The sequence below is a fragment of the Cetorhinus maximus genome, chromosome 23 (genome assembly GCF_964194155.1).
Source record: "Cetorhinus maximus chromosome 23, sCetMax3.hap1.1, whole genome shotgun sequence".
Classification (NCBI taxonomy): Eukaryota; Metazoa; Chordata; class Chondrichthyes; order Lamniformes; family Cetorhinidae; genus Cetorhinus; species Cetorhinus maximus.
The window spans coordinates 24,720,709-24,743,800 of NC_135901.1; the positions used below are offsets into that span (position 1 = coordinate 24,720,709).

A 23,092-nucleotide genomic window follows, 5' to 3' on the forward strand; every position below is an offset into this window, starting at 1 on the left:
ATGAGACATCATTGACATGGTGAGTTACTGTGTTAATCTGTATCGAAAGACACATTCATTTCTGTTGTTGACTGAACGAACTGCTAATATGTGAGCGCAGTGAAATAAGAACATCTATTTCCACTCAAGTGTGTCATGAAATCTCAGCATGTCTGATTTTGCTGCATTCATTTTATGACCTTTTCGATCCCTTCCCCCCCACCCCACCCCCACTAGGGCCATCTGCCACTAGCTTGTCCTGCTTGCTACCCTTAATGTCCCCATTAGCACATCCTTTATATAATATCACAACTGTCAACACCCCTTTGTCCTTTTGTCTTTGACATCTTTGGCAGTCTCTTCTTGGCCTCCACCTATCACTGGCCCCCTATCAAGCTCTACCTGTCCCACCCCCCTCTACCAGCTTATATTTCATCTCATTTCTCATGTCTTAGTTCCGATGAAGGGTCATACGGACTCAAAAAGTCAACTGTATCCCTCTCCGCAGATGCTGTCAGACCTACTGAATTTTTCCAGGTATTTTTGTTTTTTGTACCATCTAGAAGGACATGGGCAGCATTGACCAAACAATCCTCCACCAATGCCTCTCCTCTGTTGTCCAGCTGGGTGGGATTGCACACTCCCGATTCCTTTCTTATCGACTTGTAGCCAGAGAATCACCTGTTGTAGCTGTGATCATTTCAGTTGCATTATTACAAACTCACTCACCTTCACAATGCCCGGGTGATTGACGGCACCCCCGGACCAATAGGAAAAGGGGGCTGGGCTCCAAGTGAGGTGGGGTCCAATCGGAGTGAATGAGGGGGCGGGGCCAGGCTGTGACTGAACCATGCGCAGTGCGGGTAATGGCGATGGGGAGACGGGTCCACAATGGGTAAAGGGCAGGATGGCAGGGCGGAGGGAGCGATGCATCCGGTGGGTGGACGGAGAGGTCCCGGAAACATGTTGTGTAAACCGCAAACCCCAGAAATCAACTGACTGGTCCCCATCCCCTGTTTACACTGAGCGGGGCCGCAGCTCCCAGATCAATGAAGAGCCGGTTTGTATCAGGTTGGGCATTGGTTCCAGAGGCTGGTCCCTGGTCTCCAGTGTCGGTTCTTTATCATTGAATGGTTACAATGCAGATGGAGGCTGTTCAGCCCGCCCTGCCTGTGTGGGTTCTCTGCAAGAGCAAATCAGCTAGTCCCACCCCCTGCCCTTTCACTAACAAGACCAGCAACAGATTTTAACCATCCCCAGTTACCTGTGGAGAAGATGATGTTTGACCTTCTTGAACCTTAGTGAAGGTGCTCCCACAATGATGTTAGATAGAGTTACAGCGATAATGAAGGAACAGCGATATATGTCCAAATCAACAACAACAATGTATGTTTATATAGCATATTTCACGTAGTAGACCTTCCCAGGTTTAACAGGTGTGCTAAAAAGCAACATTTGGCACAGAATCATGTAAAGATATAAGAGGGAAAATGGCCAAACGTTTGGTCAAAGATATAGGTTTTAAGGAGGATCTTGAAGTAGGAAAGGAAGAAAGAGAGCGCAGAGGTTTAGGGAGGAAATTCCATTGCTTATGGCCTTTGAGCTCAGGGTGTGGAAACGAAGGACGAAGCAATTAAAATCGGGAATGCTCAGGAAGCCGGAATGAGCAGAGTGCGGAGACCTTGGAGGATTGTGAGGCTGGAGGAGACTATAAGGGTAGGGAGGGGTGAGACCATGGAAGGACTTGAAAACAAGGATGAGAAATGTAAAATTTTGGTGCTTCTTAAACAGGAGCTTTTGTAGGATAGTGAGCACAGGGAGGTTGGATGAATAAGACTGGGTGCGAGTAAATATACGGGCAGCAGAGTTTTGGATGACCTAAAGATTACAGGGAGGTTGAATGTGGGAGGCCGGCCAGAAGTGCGTTAGGGAGGAACATAAGAAATATGAGCAGCAATAGGCCATTCAGCCCTTCGAGCCCTTCTGCCATTCAATGAGATCACGGCTGATTTTCTACTTCAACACCATTTTCTGGCACTATCCCCTTATCCCCAATGTTTTTTATATGTAGAAATCTATCTTGAACATACTCAACGACTGAGCCTCCACAGCCCTGTGGGGTAGAGAATTCCAAAGATTCACCATCCTCTGAATGAAGAAATTCCTCTTCATCTCAGGTCCAAATTGCCCCTTATTCTGAGACTGTGTCCCCTTGATCTCGAACCTCCAGCCAGAGTTAAGCCTAGAAAAAACAAAGGAACGGATGATGGTTTCAGAGGAGCTGACACTAGGGTAGAGTCGGGTGATGTTACTTAGGTGGAAACAGGCGGTCTTGGTGATGATGTGATTTGTTTCATCATGGTTTTGAACAGTCTAGTTCATCCTCAGGGAGTTGTCAGGGAGAGGGATGGAGCCGTTGGCTAGGGAGTGGAGTTTGTATTGGGGACTGAAGACAATGGCTTTCATCTTCCCAATATTTAAGTGAACGACATTTCTACTCATCCAGCACTGGATATCAGACAAGTCAGAACAGTGTAAGTTGGAGGTGATGGTGTTCACATACATCTGCTACACTGGTCCTTCTAGATGGTGGAGGTTGAGGGTTTAGGAGATTCTGTCAAATTGTGGTTCAATTGTCGGTCTCTAAAATGTCTTTCCATTGCCCCTGTCGCTGACACCCTCTTCTGTCTCTCCCATGCCCTTCTATTTCTCTCATTCTTTATCTATCCCATTTCTCTCATTCTTTCTCTCTGTGTCTCCCCCACTTCTCTCTCTCTTTTTCTCTTGTCATGTAGAATTCTCTAACTCAGGGGGCTCTGGATGCTCCATCTTTAAATATATTTAAGGCTGAGATGGAGAGATTTTTGGTCTCTGAGGCAGTCGAGGGAAATGGGGAGCAGGCGGGAAAGTGGAGTTAAAGACCAAGATCAGCCAAGATCATGTTGAATGACGGAGCAGGCTCATTCGGGCTGATGGTCCACTCCTGCTCCTATTTCTTTTTCTTTATTCATTGGATGTGGGTGTCATTGGCTCGGCCAGCATTTATTGTCCAACCCTTGTTCAGAGGGCATTTAGAAGTCAACCGCATTGTGAGTCTGGAGTCACATGTAGGCCAGATCAGACAAGGGTAGCAGATTTCCTTCCCTGAAGGACATTAGTGAACCAGATGGGTTTTTACGACAAACAACAATGGTTTCATGTCATCAGTAGGCTTCTAATTCCAGATTTTTATTGAATTCAAATTTCACCATCTGCTGTGGTAGCATTCAAACCTGGGTCCCCAGACCATTACCCTGGATCGCTCGATTACTAGTCCAGTGACAAAGCCATTACACCACTGCCTTCCCCTAGCGTTCTTGTAGAGGCCAGACTGGAGGCAGGTTCCCTTCCCTGAAGGACATTAATGAACCACTTGGGTTTTTACAAAAAATCCGACAGCATTCATGGTTATTTTTTCCTCATTCTGACCCAAAAATTACCAGATTCATTTAGTTCAATTTCACAACCTGCCTTTGTGTTTTTGTGGGTTCTCTCTCACTACCTTTTTTCTGTTTTAAATCAATTTCACAGGATATTAGAAGGGGAGGACTTTTCAGTCAGGAAACTCAAACCAAACATCACATCAGAATCTGAGAGAGTCACTCAATTTATTGTAACCTGAATATCGTCGGATTTTGAACATGGAAGGAAAAAGCACCGTTCACAGTGGAGAGAAACTGTGGAAATGTGGAGACTGTGAGGAGGGATTCAGATTCCCATCTGACCTGGAAACTCATCAACGCAGTCACACTGGAGAGAGGCCATTCACCTTCTCCGTATGTGAGAAGGGATTCACTCAGTCATCCAGTCTACTGAGACACCAGCGAGTTCACAGAGGTGAGAGACCATTCACCTGCTCCAAGTGTGGGAAAGGATTTGCTCGGTCATCTGACTTGCTGAGACACCAGAGAGTTCACGCTGATGAATGAACTTTTAAATGCCCAGACTGTGGGAAGTGCTTCAAAAGTTCCCGGGACCTGATGCTCCATCAACGTGTTCACATGGACGAGAGACCGTTCAGGTGCTTTCACGGTGGGAAGGGATTCACTCAGTTATCCACCCTGCTGAATCACCAGAGTGTTCACACTGACAAGAGGCCTTTTGAATGCCCAGACTGCGGAAAGTGCTTTCAAAATTCCAGGGAGCTGATGTCCCATCAACGTGTTCACACTGATAAGAGACCTTTTAAATGCCTGGACTGCAGTAACTGTTTTAAAAGTTCTGGGGAACTGATGCGCCATTAACAAGAGACCATTCAGGTGCTCTCAGTGTGGGACTGGGTTCAAGACATCATCTGATCTCACTGTACACCAGCGAGTTCACATGGGGGAGAAGCCCTGTCCCAACTGTGGGAAGGGATTCACTCAGTCATCCACCCTACTGACACATCAGCGAGTTCACACTGGGGAGAGACCGTTCATCTGCCCCAAGTGTGGAAAGAGATTCACACAGTCATCCAACCTGATGAGACGCCAGCGAATTCACAAGTGACTAGTGATTGGAGTTTGCTGCTGTGATTGGATTTTGCTGTTATTCACATAGAGGACTGATCCATGTTCACTGGGGTCTGTTTCTGCTGATGTTAATAATTTCCAATGCAGTTACATGGGCTAATATTCTGGATAAAAGTCAAATAAATCAGCTTTGTGTTCAATACATTGTGTTGAATCTTTCTAATATCTCTAACACAAGTTAATTACTTTTGAAGGTTTTCCCTCTCCCATCTCCTCCATCCTCATCTCCAACAAGTATGAGGAGCTCATGGAATTTCCTTGAAACAATCTGATCAGCTGCTTCCCTCCCTTACACTAGCGCACTGGGCCAAACTGTCTCCAAAGTTCCTCCTTGTCTGAGCCGTGAACTCTCTTCTTTTTCCAGTTTCTCTCCTACCTCCAATCATACCCTGTAGGGTATTCTCGAGCTTCTCGGCACGACCACCAATGGTGCAGCAATTGAATTGGGAGATGCACAGGGAGCCAGGATTAGAGGAGGGGTTTGAGGAGATGGAGGAACTGTCTGTGAGTTAAGACATAGGGCGGCAGATTTTTGGATGACCCAAGATTACAGGGGGCAGAATGTGAAACACCAGCCGGAATGTGTTGGAATAGTCGAGTATGGAGGTGACGATGGTGTGGATGAGATATTCAGCAGCAGATGAGCTGAGACAGGGGTGGAGTCAAGTGATGTTACGGAGGTGGGAATAAAGGGCTAAATTTGATGGAGGTTTGATGTGGGAAGGCAGGAGACTGTTTAAATGAAGAGTCCTTGCCCTGAAAAATTAACCCTGTTTACCTCTCCGATGGATTTTGCTGCCCGGAATTTTCCAGCCTTTATTTCTAGTTTTTATTTCAGATTTCCAGCGTCCGCATAAGTTTCCCCTTGAATGTTGGAGCCTCTGAACTGCGCGGGTTGTTTTACACGCAGTGGAGGCGCGGGAGTTGTTGTTGAGTGAGACGGGAATCAAACGTCACAATCGGGGGGCGGGGAGTTTCCCCAGTCCAGTTGATCTGGACCCAGAGAAGGCCCCGCCCCCTTGCTGCGCTGCGATTGGCTAGGTTACCGGCAGCCAACCCCGTCCTCTCAGCCTCAGCCTCACGTTTCTCATTGGCTGGAGCTCCTGTCAGTCACGGTCGCACCTCGCCGACCACATGCACCCGCCCTTTCCCCCGCCCCCTCCCTAAGTTTTGACGCAAATGCGATCGGCGGCCTGACTGATTCCGGGGATGTCCGTTAGGACATTCGGGTTTGAAATGTTGAGTCAGGGCGGGGAGGGTAGCGGAGTCACAGTGTCATACGGTGCAGAAGAGGCCCTTCGGCCCAGCAAGTCTGCACCGACAGGAGAGAAACACCTGACCTACCTACCTAATCCCATTTACCAGCACTTGGCCCATAGCCTTTGAATGTTATGACCTGCCAAGTGATCATACAGATACTTTTTAAAGGATGTGAGGCAACCTGCCTCCACCACCCTCCCAGGCAGCGCATTCCAGACCGTCACCACCCTCTGGGTAAAAAGGTTTTTCCTCACATCCTCCCTAAACCTTCTGCCCCTCACATTGAACTTATGTCCCCTCGTGACTGACCCTTCAACTAAGGGGAGCAGCTGCTCCCTATCCACCCTGTCCATGCATTTCATAATCTTGTACACCTCAGTCAGGTCACCCCTCAGCCTTCTCTGCCCCAAAGGAAACAACCCAAGTCTATCCAACCTGTCTTCATAGCTGAAATGTTTCATCCCAGGCAACATCCTGGTGAATCTCCTCTGCACCCCCTCCAATGTAATCACATCCTTCCTATAATGTGGTGAGCAGAACTGCACACAGCACTCCAGCTGTGGCCTCACCAAGGTTCTATACAACTCCAACATCACCTCCATACTTTTGTAATCTAGGCCTCGCTTGATAAAAGCAAGTGTCCCAAATGCCTTTTACACCACCCCACTAACGTGCCCCTCTGCCTTCAGAGATCTATGGACACACATGCCAAATTCCCTTTGTTCCTCAGAACTTCCTAGTGTCATGCCGTTCATTGAATACTTCCTTGTCAAATTACTCCTTCCAAAGTGCATCACCTCACCCGATTCAGGGTTAAATTCCATCTGCCACTTATCTGCCCATTTGACCATCTTGTCTATATCTTCCTGTAGCCCAAGACACTCAACCTCACTGTTAACCACCCGGCCAATCAGTCAGGGTGGAGAGAGGACGGAGTCAGGCTCTGGTGATGTTGCTGACTGAAGCCTGGACCAGGAGAGGAGAGGCTCTGAATGTTTTATTGTGGAACAGATTTTTCTGCTGCCTTGTGATCCACCACCGCCCCACTCCATATTCTGCTCTTAAACCAAATAATGGAGGCGTGGGGGTAAATTGTAAAGTAAAATTTCTCAACCATATCAATATTTCCTGGTCCTCGAGTTTGTGAGAGGGTCGGGAGTGCTGACTATTCAGGAATTACACCATCAAGCCCCACAGAGCTGAACGACAGGGGAGGAAGCTGCGATCAGTCATGCCAATGGTAGCAGATAGAACAAGAAGGATGAGGGGGGTATATTTGAATTCAATAAAAATCTTGAATTAAAAGTCTAATGATGACCATGGAACCATTGTCGATTGTTGTAAAAACCCATCTGGTTTACGAATGATTCACTGTCGTCCTTACCTGATCTGGTCTACGTGTGACTCCAGACCCACAGCAATGTGGTTGACTCTTAAATGCCCTCTGAAATAGCCTAGCAATCTATTCAGTTGTAACAAACCGCTACAAAGTCACATTAAAGGATGGACTACCCTAGGCACCGGAAATGACAACGGCAGTCTCAACCCTGTCAACCCTACAAAGTCCTCCTTGCTAATATATTGGAAGAGCTGTCTCACAGACTTGTCAAGCAACAACCTGACATAGTCATCCTCATGGAATCATACCTTACAGATAATGTCCTGGACACGACCATCACCACCCCTGGGTATGTCCAGTCACATCGGCAGCACAGACCCAGCAGAGGTGGCAAGGGTGCAGAATCTACTCTGTGTAGGGGACTTCAATGTCCATCACCAAGTGTGGCTTGGTAGCACCATTACTGACCGAGCTGGCCAAGTCCTAAATGACGTAACTGCTAGACTGCATCTGTGGTGGTGAGGGAACCGACAAGAGGGAAAGACATACTTGACCTCATCCTCACGAACCTGCCACAGGTGCATATGTCCTTGACAGTATCAGTAGGAGTGACCACTGCACAGTCATTGTGGAGACAAAGTCCGACCTTCACATTGAGGATACCCTTCATTGTGTTGTGTGGCACTACCACCGTGCTAAATGGGATAGATTTTGAACAGATCTAGCAACTCAATGCTGGGCATCCATGAGGTGCTGTGGGCCATCAGCAGCAGAAGAATTGTACTTAAACACAATCTGTAACCTCATAGCCCAGCATATCCCCTATTCCACCACAACATCAAGCCAGAGGATCAACCCCGGTTCAATGAACAGTGCTGGGGGGCATGCCAGGAGCGGCAGCAGGCATACATAAAAATGAAGTGTCAACCTGTTGAAGCTACAACACAGGACTACTAGTGTGCCAAACAGCAAAATCAGCAACTGATAGGCAGGGCTAAACGATCCCACAACCAATGGATCAGATCTAAGCCCTGCAGTCCTGCCATATCTAGTCGTGAATTGTTTTGGACAATTAAACAACTCACTGGAGGAGGAGGATCCACAAATGTCCCCATCGTCTATGTTGGAGGAGCCCAGCACATCAGTGCAAAAGATGAGGCTGAATGATTTGCTACAATCTTCAGCCAGAAGTGCCTGGTGGATGATCCATCTTGGCCTCCTCTGGAGGTCCCCAGCATCACAGATGCCAGTCTTCAGCCAATTCGTTTCACACCACGTAATATCAAGAAATGGCTGAAGGCACTGGACACTGTAAAGGCTCTTGGGCCTAACAATATTCCTGCAATAGTACTGAAGACTTGTTCTCCAGAACTTGCCAAGCTGTTCTAGTACAGCTACAACAGTGGCATCTATCTGGCTATGTGGAAAATTGCCCAGCTGTCCCCTGTACCCAAAAAGCAAGTCAAATCCAACCTCGCTATTTACTGCCCCATCAGCCTACTCTCGATCATCAGTTAAGTAATAGAAGGGGTCATCAACAGTGCTATCAAGCGGCACTTGCTTAGCAATAACCTGCTCACTGATGCTCAGTTTGGATTCTGCCAGAGCTACTCAGCTCCTGACTTCATTACAGCCTTGGTTCAAACATGAACAAAAGGGCTGAACTCCCGAAATGAGGTGAGAGTGACTACCCTTGACGTCAAGGCAGCATTTGAATGTGGCATCAAGGAGGCCTATCAAAACTGATAGTCAACGGGAATCAGGGGAAAAATTCTCCGCTGGTTGGAGTCATCCCTAACACATAGGAAGATGGTTGTGTTTGTTGGAGGTCAGTCATCTCAGCTCCAGGACATCACTGCAGGAGTTCCTCAGGGTAGTGTCCTCGGCCCAACTATCTTCAGTTGCTCCTTCAATGACCTCTCTTCCATCATATGGTCGGAAGTGGGGATGTTCGCTGATGATTGGACAATGTTCAGCACCATTCGTGACACCTCAAATACTAAAGCAGTCCATGTCCAAATGCAGCAAGACCTGGAAAATATCCAGGCTTCGGCTGACAAATAGCAAGTAACATTTGCACCACGCAAGTGTCAGGCAATGACCATCTCCAACAAAAGAGAATCCAACCATCGCCCCTTGATGTTCAATGGCATTACCATCACTTAATCCCCCACTATCATCATCCTGGGGGTTACCATTGACCAGAAGCTAAACTGGACTAGCCATATAATTACTGTGGCTACAAGAGCAGGTCAGAGGCTAGGAATCTTGTGACGAGTAACTCACCTCCTCACTCCCCAAAGCCTGTCCACAATCTACAAGACACAAGTCAGGAGTGTGATGGAATACTCCTCAATTGAATTGATGTGTGCAGCTCCCACAATGCTCAAGAAGCTTGACACCATCCAGGACAAAGCGGCCCACTTGATTGGCACCACATCCACAGACATTCACTCCTTCCACCACCGACTCAAAGTAGCAGCAGTGTGTACCATCTACAAGATACACTGCAGGAATTCACCAAGTCTCCTTCGACAGCGCCTTCTAAATCCACGAACACTGCTACCTAGGACAAGAGCTGTAGTTAGATGGGAAGACCACCACCTGGAAGTTCCCCTCCAAGTCACTCACCATCCTGACTTGGAAATATATCGCCTTTCCATCACTGCCGCTGGGTCAGAATCCTGGAACTCCCTTCCTAACATCACCGTGGGTGTACCTACACCACATGGGTTGCAGCGGTTCAAGAAGACAGCTCACCACCGCCTTCTCAAGGGCAAGTAGCGATGGGCAAAAAATGCTGGCCGAGCCAGCGATGCCCACATCCCATGAATGAATTTAGAAAAAGAATGTCCTTGTGTCTCTTTAAGTTGGATGATAAGTTAAAGTATCATCTTCAAACCGAACACCTTTATGGTTTCTCCCCACTGTGAATGATGTGATTTTTTCTCAGGCTGTGTAATTAGTTAAAGCTCTTTCCACAGTCAGTGCACTGGAACACTCTCACTCAGGAGTGTGTGTCTCGCTGCTTTTCCAGTCACACTGATGTTTGAAATCTTTTCCCACAGGCAGAACAGACAAACGTTTCTCCTTCCATATTCAAAGGCCAATAATATTCATGTCCTGATGAATCAACTGATTCTGTAAGATCTCCATGTGACCTTTGATTCGAGTTCCCTGTCTGTCAATCCTCTCCTAATATCCAGTGAAGGGAGTTTACAAAAGTCATCACTGTCAGTCCAGGATATCTCCTGGATCATCGGAGACCAAGGACTCCCCCTCCCAACTCGGTTCACGTGAGGAACCGCAGCAATGAGGTTCAGGAATGCTACAGCCAGAGTCACACGACCACCAGATGTGACATTAAGCAAACCATCGCAATGTTGAAGATGTTTTTCAGGTGTCTGGATAGGTCTGGAGGTGACCTTCAGAACTCGGCAGCCAGGGACTCCAGAATAATAGTGATGTGCTTCATCCTGTACAACATTGCACAGCAGAGAGGAGGAGGAAGGGGCAGACCCTTCCTATCCCCCAAGTTCATCACTCTCCACCTGTCGGCCCTGCTTTCAGTGGCTGAGGGCCCAAGCTTTGGAGTTCCCTCCCTAAAACCTTCTCCTCCTTAAAATCTCCCTCATCGACCAAGCTTTTGATCACCTGTGAAGCACCTTTAGACGTTTTACTGTATTAAAGGAACTACATAAATGCAACTTGTTGTTATTGCCTCACACTGGTAGACTCAGGAATGCCACACAAGCCTTTTTAATCCTTGTACCATAATAATCACAGTCATTTTCAGACTGGAAACTTAAACCTGCTGTAAAAACAGAAAATTCTGTAAAAACTCAGCATGTCTGACAGCATCTGTGAAGAGAGAAACAGAGTTAACGTTTTGAGTCCGTATAATCCTTCTTCAGAGCTAAAGAGAAGTAGAAATGAGATGGGTTTTATACTGTTTAAGAGGGGGTGGAGCAGGTGAAGCAAAGTAGAATGTCAGGGATAGGTAGGACTAAGGAGAGAATGACAAAGATATCATGGACACAATGCAAAGGGGATGTTAATGCTAATGCTAATCACTGAATAAGGTGTTGGTAGTGGCAGAATGTGTTAATAGCAGAACAAGGGTAAATGCTCTGTGAAAGCACAACATAGAAACATGTGACAGATGGCCCTAAGTGACAGGTGGCTCTGAGGAGTCGCGAACGGTGCTGAACATTGTGCAGTCATCAGTGAACATCCCCGCTCCTGACCTTATGATGGAAGGAATGTCATTGATGAAGCACTGAAGATGGTTGGGCTGAGGACACTACCCCGAGGAACTCCTGCAGTGATGTCCTGGAGCTGAGATGACTGACCTCCAACAACCACAACCACGCTCCTTTGTGTGAGGTACGACTCCAACCAGCGGGGAGTTTCCCCCGATTCCCATTGATTCCAGTTTTTCTAAGGCTCCTTGATGCCACACTTGGTCAAATGCTGCCTTGATGTCAAGGGCAGTCACTCTTACCTCATCTCTTGAGTTCAGCTTTTCTGTCCAAGTTTGGACCAAGGCTGTACTAAGGTCAGTAGCTGAATGACCGTGGCAGAACCTAAACTGAGCATCAGTGAGCAGGTTATTGCTGATTAAATGCCATTGAAAGCACTGTCGACGACTCCCTCCATCAATTTGCTGATGATCGAGAGTCGGCTGATGGGACGGTAATTGGCTGGATTGGATTTGTCCTGCTTTTTGTGCACAGCACATACCTGGGCAATTCCCCGCATTTCCAGGGAGATGTTGGTGTTGTAGCTGTACTGGAACAGCTTGGCCAGAGACACGCCTAGTTCTGCAACACAAGTCTATTGTCCGAATTTTGTGAGGGCCCACTGCAGTATCCAGTGCCTGCAGCCATTTCTTGATGTCACGTGGAATGAATGGAATTGGCTGATGTTGGGAGCTCAGGAAAAGGCCGAGATGAATTGTCCACTCGGCACTTCTGGCTGAAGATTGTAGCACTGATGTGCCAGCCCCCCATCATTGAGGATGGAGATATTTGTGGAGCCTCCTCCTATGAGTTGTTTAAGTGCCGCAACTGGATATGGCAGGACTGCAGAGCTTAGATCTGAGCTGCTGGCTATGGAATCACTTAGCTCTGTATATTGCCTGCTACTTTTGTTGTTTGGAATGCAAGTAGTCCTGTGTTGTAGCTTCACCAGGTTGACACCTGGCATAACCTTCTGCACGCTTCATTGAGCCAGGGTTGATAGAGTGGGTGATATGCTGGGCCATGTGCTTGTATACAATTCTGCTGCTGCTCATGGATGCCCAGTTTTGAGTTGCTAGATCTGTTTGAAATCTATCCCATTTAGCTAAGTGATAGTGCCACACGATGGAGGTTGGAGGTTATCTTCACTGTGAAGATGGGACTTTGTCTCCACAAGAACTGTGCAGTGGTCAGTCCTACCAATACTGTCATGGACAGATGCATCTGTGCCAGGTAGATTGGTGAGGTTGAGGTCAAGTAAGTTTTTGCCTCTTGTTGGTTCCCTCACCCCCCTGCTACAGATCATGCCTAGCAGCTATGTCCTCTAGGACTCAGCCAGCTCGGTCTGCAGTGGTCCTACTGAGCCACGCTTGGTGAGGGGCATTGAAGCTCCCCACCCCCAGCCAGGGTACATTCTGTTACTTCAGTGCTTCCTCCAAGTCATGATTAACACTATTACCAAGGCCAGCTTTTTAATTCAAGATTGATTAACTGAATTTAAATTCCACAACTGCTGTGGTGGGATTCGAATCCATGTCCAGAGCCTGGGCCTCTGTACGAACAGTCCAGTGACATTACCGCAATTCCACTGCCTCCTTAATGTGCTTCTAGTTGTTGGAGGTGAGGATGGAGGAGACAAAGGAGACAGTGCGCCCTTCAACAGGAACTAACTTGTGACAAAAATATTAAGAAGACAAATACACTGTGTTGAAACAAAGCTGATTTATTTGACTTTTATCCAGAATGCTATGCCTTATAACTGGGCTGAAGTTTATTAACATGAGCAGGAACAGACCCCAATAAACATTCATTCCTGGATATGATTAACAGCAAATTTCGATCACTGGAGTAACTCATGAACTCGTTGGTGTCTAAGTAGTGTGAATGAGGTAGTGAATCCCTTCCCACACTCAGTGCAGGTGAATGACCTCTCCCCAGTGTGAATTCGCTGATGTGTCAGCAGGGTGGATGATTGAGTGAATCCTTTCCCACACTCAGAGCAGGTGAATGGCCTTTCCCCGATGTGAACTCGCTGGTGTGTCAGCAGGCTGGATGACTGAGTGAATCCCTTCCCACACTCGGAGCAGGTGAATGGCCTCTCCCCAGTGTGAACTCGCTGGTGTGTCTGCAGGCAGAAAAGGTGAGTGAATCCCTTCCCACACTCGGAGCAGGTGAACGGCCTCTCCCCGGTGTGAATTCGCTGGTGCATCAGCAGGCTGGATTATTGAGTGAATCTCTTACCACACTCAGGACAGGTGAACGGTCTCTCCCCAGTGTGAACTCGCTAGTGTACAGTGAGATCAGATGATGTCTTGAACCCAGTCCCACACTGAGAACACCTGAATGGTCTCTCTCCAGTATGTGTACGCTGATGAGTTTCCAGCTGAACTCGGTAATTGAATCTCTTCCCACAGTCCCCACATGTCCAAGGCTTCTCCCCATTGTGACTACATTTCTGTTCTGACTGGCTAGATGATTGGCTGACACCTCCTCCACCTACAGAATACATGTATAGTTTCTCTGCAGTGTGAGTTCTCAGGTGTCTATGTAAGTTGGATGACCGTGTAAATCCCTTCCTGCACCTGGAACAGGTAAATGACCTTTCCCCTGTGTGGCTGCGCCGGAGAGTTTCCAGCTCAGATGGGTAACTGAATCCCTTCTCGCAGTCTCCACATTTCCATGGTTTCTCCCCGTTGTGACTGCATGTGTACAGTTTCTCTCTGCTGTGACTGGTGCTTTGTCCTTCCATGTTCAAAATACGATAGGGTTACAATAAATTGGGTGACTTCGTCAGGTGCTGATGTGATGTTTTGTTTGAATTTTCTGACTGCAAATCCCCTTCTAATACCCTGTAAAATTGATTTAAAACAGAAAAAATGGCTGAGAGAACCCACAAAAACAGGTTATGAAATTGTAGGCTCTGGACATGGATTCGAATCCCACCACAGCAGCTGTGGAATTTAAATTCAGTTAATCAATCTTGAATTAAAAAGCTGGCCTTGGTAATAGCGTTGATCATGACTTGGAGGAAGCACTGGGTTAACAGAATGTACCCTGGCTGGGGGTGAGGGGCTTCAAATAAGGGTTATTAACATCAGCAGAAACAAACACCAACAGTCAGAGTGAACGTGGTTCAGTCCTGGATGTGATTAACAGCAGCAATAACAGCAGAATCCAACCCCTGTAATCGCTTGTGAACTTGCTGATGAATAAATTAATCCCTTTCCAAACATGTAGCAGGTGAACCCCTCTCCCCAGTGTGAACTCACGGGTGTGCCAGCAGTTTGGATGATTGACTAAATCCCTTGCCACAAATGGAGCAGGTGAACAGCCTCTCCCAAATGTAAATTTGCTGGTGTCTCAATAGACTGGATGAATGAATGAATGAATCCCTACTTTCTTGCAGAACAGGGTGAATGGCCTCTCCCTGGTGTGACTGCGTCGATGGATTTCCAGCACAAATGGGGATCTGAATCCCTTCCCACAGTCCTCACATTTCCACGGTTTCTCCATGGTGCTGGTGTCCTTGTGTCTCTCCAGGTTGGACGATCAATTGAAGCTTTGTCCACACACTGAAACGCGTGTACAGTTTCTCCTCACTGTGAATGGTGTGATGTATTTTCAGGGTGTGTAACTGGTTCGAGCTCTTTCCAGTCAGTTCACTGGAACACTCTCACTTGGTTGTGTGTATCTCGGTGTTTTTCCAGTCACACTGGTATTTGAAATCTTTTCCCACAGACAGAGCAGACAAACATTCCTCCTTCCACATTCAAAGGCCGATGATATTCAGCTCCTGATTAATCGAGTGACTCTGTCATATCTTGATGTGATCTTTGGTCTGAGTTTCCTGTCTCTAAATCAGATAAAGCAATAGAATGGCCCCATCTCAGTGATGGGATGCATGAGTACATCCTTTCCTGCACACGGAGCTGATGAACAGCCTTTCTCCAGTATGAACTCACTGAGGGGACAGTGAAGTGAGAAGTACATGTGATTCTCTTCCCTCATATACAGAGAGTGAACATTTCTGCTCATGATAGGCAGCAGGGAAAATCCATACACACATGTTCTGTGTGTGGATGATGAGCTGATCATTCAACATGGAGAAACACAAGGACACCCTCACCACGGAGAAACTGTGGAAACGTGGGGATTGTGGGAAGGGACCTTATTTATCCTAGATGGAATATCATCGATGCAGTCACACTGGGAAGAGACTTTTCGCCTGCTCCATGTCTGGGGAGGCATTCACTGTCTGATCCACCCTTTAGATACACAGGTGAGTTCACGTTGACCTGAGATCATTCTCCAGCTCCATGTATGGGATGGGACTGGTTATCTGATCCATCCTCTAGATACACCAGTGTGTTCACTATGAAGAGAGTGTGAGGGTGGGATTCATTATTTCACTGAAACACACCATCTGCGATCTGAAACAATACATTTAATATAAGTGTATTTTAAATGGATTAATGCGTGCTTCGAAAACCTAGACTTAGGGCTGACAAAGGATTTAATGCGTCTTGGAATAATTACCACATTCATTTCTTTTTTTAGAAATTTAAACCAGCTGTTTCACTTTCAGTTGGGAACAGATCAGTTTGACACTAATCTCTGATTTGACAGCACTTTTCCAGCTTTCACCGTTGTTCTTCCTGACCCTAAACCCAGTTGTAAAGGAACCTTCTGTTCCGTGTTTAGGAGCTCTGAAACATTGAAGAGAGTAGCTGGGACACATTTCTTACACACCTCAGGATTAACCCACATGGGGACTGTGCCATCAGTGAAGAGGGATGAGAAAATCCAAAGTGTTGTTTGCTCCTCTCAATGGGACCCTGACCTAAATAGATTGCAGCCTGTTTGTGAGCAGGAGTGAGAAATAGACCTGCTCCTACTACCTAAAGGACAATAATGGGTCATATTATTCTCATCTGTGCTCCGTAAGCTGCTGTTCAAATATTTAATGTGTTAATTCTCATTTATGTTTAAATAAAACCAAGTTGCCAATATTTATTCAGCTTCAAACTATTGAACAGACAGTCCAAGGGACTTCCAATTATTTCTTACACACTTGAACGAGCATGAACGAATAATGGAGAGACATTATGGATTGTTACAGACAAATCGTGTGTGAATAACCTGATTGAGTTTTCTTTTTTTACTGAGAGCCGTGCAGTTGATGTTGTGTACCTTTATATTGATAAAGCACCACTTATGAGCACCACTTGTGAATTAAATTGAAGCCCATGGTATAAAGCGGGCACTAACAGCTGCGATCCCTGGCTAATGGATAGAAATCAGAGAGTTGAGATGAATGGATGTTTGGCTGAGGCTGGGATGAGCTATATAGTGGAGTTCTCCAGGATCACTGCTGTTTTTGATGTACATTAATGACTTGGGCTTGAGGCACAATGCACAATTTTGAAATTTGCTGATAACATGAAACTTGGAAGTGTAGTAAACAGTCAGGAAGATAGTAATAGATTTTGTGTTTCCTACACTGTGACAGTGACTATACTTCAAAGTTATATCATTGACTTTGAGACACTGGTGGTTATGAAAGGCACAAAATCAATGCACGTTTTTCTTTTTTTCACAAGGAAATAGACAGGCTAGTGGAATGGTGCGAGATGAGAAAATTGTGAGGGGACATATTTCGCTAGGAAGAAAGAGGAGAGACAGTACATGACAAAGGGTACAGTTTATTTAGAATTTGACATGTCTGGTCTAATAGGGAACGTGGATACAGATTCATTAATAGCCTGAAAAAGTGAAGCAGAAGTAAATTGCAGGGATCCAGAGAAAGAGCTGGCGCCTGGAACGAATTAGATTGTTCTTCAAATGAGCCAACACAGACTCAATGGGCTGAATGGTTTCCTTCACTGCTGTACCATTCTATGATTATTATGATTCTAGCGTGCTGAATCTTCCACAATCTCCTCTTTTCATATGGTTCTCGTTGGTTGGAGCAATGTTATGGACTTAGTTTCATTTCAATCAATCAATCAATTATATGTGAGGCTCCTCTGTGTATCACTCCTGAGATTGTGTTAAACTAGCTGCAGCCCCACAACCAACTTCCTCTTTTCTGCTCAGATATATCCTGTTTATCCCAATGGTTTTTAAACTCTCAGAGCAGCTTTGTAAACACTCTCTTCTATGTTTATCTATCATGTGGAGTCTGACTCATTTCTTGAGGTTTTTTTGGGACTCTAATCCTTTTTTAATAATTGTCCAGCTATTTCTGCGCAAACCCTTTTAATTTCCCCATTAAATTCACAATGACTGACTGGTTCCCCTCTCTCCTCCCCTGAAGTTGACTCTGGCTGGCTTCAGCTTTGCACTCGCTGGTTTCCACAACCACCGCGCCCACCCGTCCCCACCCCTCTCTCTCACTTTCCAACCCAGCACGAAGTCTCCAGGCCAGTTGACCCCAGGGATTCTGACATTGGAACATGATTTTGACCAGATCTGATGTTATATATAAGATAAGGAAAATATGACCCCTTTAACTATCATGGATTGAAGGTATATCAGTCCCATTAAGAGTTGTTGTCATTGCCACAGTTCCTTCAATGTCTGAAACCAAGAATAAAATCCCCAAAAATCTGATACATTTACTAACAAATGTTAAAACATGTTGCCACTCCAGCAGGTTGATTTTTTTCAAACAGTTTGAACAGTTAAATGGTGGGATGTTGAAATATTTCTGAGTTGCATAAAGACCAGTCAGAGTCAGGTAGCTCCTTCAGGCTTTCACACACTGTGTCCCTGGGCTCTGATCAGCTGAACTCACTGGCAGAGGTCCTGTCCCTCTCCACTACCATTTGTTGGATCATTACCACAAGCGGCCAATCCCAGGCTGCCATTCACAGTTACATAACTGGACAGGACTTCATTCAGGATAATCATGGTGAGGTCATTGTAGCCCAATGCTCCAGAATATGCCATGAGGCTGAGATGTTTCACATGCAGCAACCACAACCACCTTCAGTATTGCTGACAAAAGAGGCATGCTGTTGAAACTTTTCATCTTGCACTCATCAGGACAGATTCGCAAGAATACCGGCTGTCTAGGAAACAACAATTTACACTGCATGAGAAGAGAGTGCTCATTGGTTGGCAGGTGGACTCTGATTGGTAGAGGCATTGCCATGGTTAATACACCAGGGAACAGTTAACTGCCAAGATTTTGTTTAAATTCAAATTGGGCAGGTCGACTCTGATTGCCATGGGGAGTGAACTTTTGTCTAATTGAAAAACGTGCAATACGTGGACATGCTCTTTTTGCAAAGAACAGGGCCCTGTGCGTGTGAATATAGGTGGCTTCTAGTGCAAGTAAGTGAGCCACACTGCGCAACCAACTGATAACCTTAACTTGATTGTCAGTGCAATTTTTAGCACAATCAGAATTGTTTGGCAAGTGTTGTCGAATCATGGAATTACATCTAATGCTGGACGCTATGTTTTGAGTTTTGCAAGCATGGGCTGGTTGGGTATGATCATTACTTAGCCTATTGCAAACAGCCAAAGGAATGTTCTGTTTGATATGATCCACTCGTCTTTGGGACATATGGCCTACATACTTGGCATCACACTGGCACTGAAATTCATATACCACATTACTCATTTGTGTGATAGACAGGATGTCTTTTTGCCTTGATGGTAAGATTCTGTTCGTGGAAAATATCACTCGCACTGCTACTGCATACTAGCAGCATGAAACAGCTAGCTTCAACTGTTGCTCAAATTTTTGAGACACCTTACCCTTCCAGGGTAATCTGGGGTAGACAGGCACTTTTTAGGACTGAAAGTGGTGGCCTTAGGCCCATTCATGAGTTTGTGCGATATAGAGTGAGGAACGGTCTGATTAGGGTAGCCATTATCCTACACGGTGCCTTTTTTTTATCCATTCAAGGGAAAGAAAGGTAAGAAAGCAGTATGTGATAAGGGTAGCCCATTAACACTCCCTTGTCCTTTTGTCCATGACATCTTTGTCAATCTCTCCTTTGCCCCCACCTATCGCTGACCTTCTATCCAGCTTCACCTGCTCCATCCCCTTAAACAGTATAAGTTTCATCACATTTCTACTCCTCTTCAGCTCTGAATAAGGGTCATACGGACTTGAAACATTAACTCTGTTTCTCTCTCCACAGATGCTGCCAGACCTGCTGAGTTTTTCCAGCATTTTCCATTTTTGTTTCAGATTTCCAGTGCCCGCAGTATTTTGCTTTTATCCTAAGATGAAGGGGTTTTCTGATGAGGAAATGTTGAGCAAGTTGCACCCATATTTGTTAGGATTTAGAAGAATGAAAGGTGAACTTACTGAAACATAGAAGATTCTGACGAGGCTGACAGTGTAGATACCGAGGAAATTTTTCCCATCATGAGGGAATCTAGAACTAGGGGGCACAGTTTAAAAATAAGGGGTCTCCCATTTAAGATCGAGGTGCGGAGGAATTTCTTCTCTCAGAGGGTCGTCAGATTTTGTAATTCTCTTCCCCAGTGAGCAGTGGAGGCTAGGTCATTGAATATATTCAAGGCTGAACTAGACAGATTTTTGATCTACAAGGGAGTCAAGAGTAATATTTACTTGGATTTATCTCATATTTTGGCCCTTAGTGACATCAATACTCATTCCCAGTTTTAGTCAGGGTGAATGGTGTTGTCCACCCGATGGCACAGGACCAGTTCCATTTGAGAGTGTGTGGGGGAGGATGGCTGTGTGTGTTAGTTTGTGTGCAAGGGGATGTGTGTGCGTTTGAGAGCATATGGGTCTTTTTGTGTGGGTCTGTGTGTGTATGTGTGTGCTGCTTCTCATTAACTGTAACAAAATACCTTCCTCTCTCTGAGCTGATGATGTTGGTTCTCTGAGAATCCCATCGAGTGATTTGAATGGCACAATTCAGAGATTCTTCATCTAGGGTGAAACCAAAGGCTGACCATGTGTTGTGTAAAACCTGACATCTACACAACCAGGACCTACTTCTCCTGGACCAACATGAAGTGTCTGCTGCTTTCCAGATCCCTTCCTGTCCCCTCACTGTTATCCTCAGATAGTTCACAAATTCCTTGTGTACATCATCCTTAAGCACCCCTATGGTCTCCACTTTAATTACTTCCATTGGTCGTATTGACAATTAACAATGTGATTGCTGCAGGAATCAGTTCTGATTTTAAGGCTTCCTGGAGTAAAACACTGATCCAGATCTTCTCACCGAACACCAATCCATATCCTCATCTGAGTTCTAGGTTTGAAGGTGATTGTCTAATATAGAAAACCCCTCTTAAACTGATTCAGCATTTCTCATTCATGCACACTACAAGAGATTGTCTTTGAAATCAGTTCTTCCTTTATATTCTTTGTTGTTCGGAATGATGACAGCATTAACCTTCTCCCTAACCTGTCCTAACTCTTCTGCCAGTTCACATATTGAAACCAGGGACTCTCCTGGTTCTAATGGTGACATTCCCTGTCTGTCCAGTTATTCCTTTAAATCGGCCCCTGAATTGTTTGTACATTGTTTCATCATGTTCCCACATTTCAATAACAAATGTTGAAATCAGCAGGTCTGGCAGCATCTGCAGAGAGGAACACAGTTAACGTTTCGAGTCCGTATGACTCTTCAACAGAACTAAGGAAAAATAGAAAAGAGGTGAAATATAAACTGGTTTAAGGGGGTGGGGGGTGCTGGGACAGGTAGAGCTGGATAGAGGGCCAGTGATAGGTGGAGATAGCCAAAAGATGTCATCGACAAAAGGACAAAGAGGTGTTGAAGGTGGTGATATTATCTAAGGAATGTGTTAATTAAGGGTAGAAAGCAGGACAAGCAAGGTACAGATAGCCCTAGTGGGGGTGGGGTGGGGTGAAGGGAAGGGATCGAAATAGGCTAAAAGGTAGAGATAAAACAATGGATGGAAATACATTTAAAAATAATGGAAATAGTTGGGAAAAGAAAAATCTATATAAATTATTGGGAAAAAAAGGGAGGGATTGGAAAGGGGGTGGGAATGGAGGAGAGAGTTCATGATCTAAAATTGTTGAACTCAATATTCAGTCCGGAAGGCTGTAAAGTGCCTACTCGGAAGATGAGGTGCTGTTCCTCCAGTTTGTGTTGAGCTTCACTGGAATAATGCAGCAGGCCAAGGAGAGACATGTGGACATGAGAGCAGGGTGGAGTGTTGAAATGGCAAGCGACAGGGAGGTCTGGGTCATGCTTGTGGACAGACCGAAGGTGTTCTGCAAAGCGGTCACCCTGTCTACATTTGGTCTCTCCAATCTAGAGGAAACAGCATTGGGAGCAACGAATGCAGTAGACTAAATTGAGGGAAGTGCAAGTGAAATGCTGCTTCACTTGAAAGGAGTGTTTGGGCCCTTCGACGGTGAGGAGAGGGGAAGTAAAAGGGCAGGTGTTGCAACTTCTGCAGTTGCATGGGAAGGTGCCGTGGGAGGGGGTTGAGGTGTAGGGGGTGATGGAGGAGTGGACCAGGATGTCGTTCCCTCCGGGACACCCTGGTCCACTCCTCCATCACCCCCTACACCTCAAACCCCTCCCACAGCACCTTCCCATGCAACCGCAGAAGGTGCAACACCTGCCCTTTTACTTCCCCTCTCCTCACTGTCCAAGGACCCAATCACTCCTTTCAAGTGAAGCAGCATTTCACTTGCATTTCCCTCAATTTAGTCTACTGCATTCGTTGCTCCCAATGCGCTTTCCTCTTCATTGGAGAGACCAAACGCAGACTGGGTGACCGCTTTGCAGAACACCTTCGGTTTGTCCGCAAGCATGACCAGGACCTCCCTGTTGCTTGCCATTTCAACACTCCATCCTACTCTCATGTCCATATGTCCGTCCTTGGGCTGTTGCATTGTTCCAGTGAAGTTCAATGCAAACTGGAGGAACAGCACCTCATCTTCCGAGTAGGCACTTTACAGCCTTCCGGACTGAATATTGAGTTCAACAATTTTAGATCATGAACTCTCTCCTCCATTCCCACCCCCTTTTCGATCCCTCCTTTTTTTCCAATAATTTATATAAATTTTTCTTTTACCACCTATTTCCATTATTTTAAAATGTATTTCCATCCATTGTTTTATCTCTACCTTTTAGCCTATTTCGATCCCTTCCCTTCACCCCACCCCACCCCCACTAGGGCTTGTCCTGCTTTCTACCCTTAATTAGCACATTCCTTAGATAATATCACCACCTTCAACACCTCTTTGTCCTTTGGTCGATGACATCTTTTGGCTATCTCCGCCTATCGCTGGCTCTCTATTCAGCTCTACCTGTCCCACCACCCACCTCCCCACCGCACCCCCCCCGCCCGCCTTAAACGAGCTTATATTTCATCACTTTTCTATTTTTCCTTAGTTCTGTTGAAGAGTCATACGGACTCGAAACGTTAACTGTGTTCCTCTCTGCAGATGCTGCCAGACCTGCTGAGTTTTTCTAGGTATTTTTATTTTTGGATTTCCAGCATCCACAGTTTTTTGCTTTTATACAAATGTTGAAATGTTTACTCCACACCCGCAGGGTTTCACCTGTTTAAATCCACAAACAGAAAGGTCCAGTTTTCTCCTGGACTTTGGGACAAATCAGCTTCCAAAATGATGCAGAGTTTCAGCCAATGGGGGAGAACCTGGCTCAGCCCCACCCTCTCATTCACTCTGATTGGTTTGAGGACCAACCGCTCCCTCTCCGTCCTCCAGACCCGCCCCC

At 46.0% G+C, this 23,092-nt stretch overlaps 6 protein-coding genes across 6 annotated transcripts in view; 1 reads left to right on the forward strand and 5 right to left on the reverse strand.

The window, feature by feature from the left end:
- Positions 1-14,858, reverse strand: part of LOC144697341 (uncharacterized) — a 77,803-nt gene extending 62,945 nt beyond the window's left edge. The window contains exon 1 of the mRNA XM_078569330.1: positions 14,810-14,858. The gene's annotated coding sequence lies outside the window, so the exon portion shown is untranslated. The remainder of the gene's footprint in view (positions 1-14,809) is intronic.
- The window catches only part of LOC144697259 (uncharacterized), a 488,548-nt gene that overhangs the window by 294,469 nt on the left and 170,987 nt on the right, over positions 1-23,092 (reverse strand). The gene's annotated exons all lie outside the window — the stretch shown is intronic.
- The window catches only part of LOC144697322 (uncharacterized), a 166,914-nt gene that overhangs the window by 130,628 nt on the left and 13,194 nt on the right, over positions 1-23,092 (reverse strand). The gene's annotated exons all lie outside the window — the stretch shown is intronic.
- The window catches only part of LOC144697208 (uncharacterized), a 274,466-nt gene that overhangs the window by 78,397 nt on the left and 172,977 nt on the right, over positions 1-23,092 (reverse strand). The gene's annotated exons all lie outside the window — the stretch shown is intronic.
- The window catches only part of LOC144697211 (uncharacterized), a 108,764-nt gene that overhangs the window by 50,641 nt on the left and 35,031 nt on the right, over positions 1-23,092 (forward strand). The gene's annotated exons all lie outside the window — the stretch shown is intronic.
- The window catches only part of LOC144697901 (uncharacterized), a 292,792-nt gene continuing 282,912 nt past the window's right edge, over positions 13,213-23,092 (reverse strand). Inside the window, exon 3 of the mRNA XM_078569862.1 lies at positions 13,213-14,210. Coding sequence (XP_078425988.1) covers positions 13,213-13,581 — 369 coding nt within the window. The 5' untranslated portion in view covers positions 13,582-14,210. The remainder of the gene's footprint in view (positions 14,211-23,092) is intronic.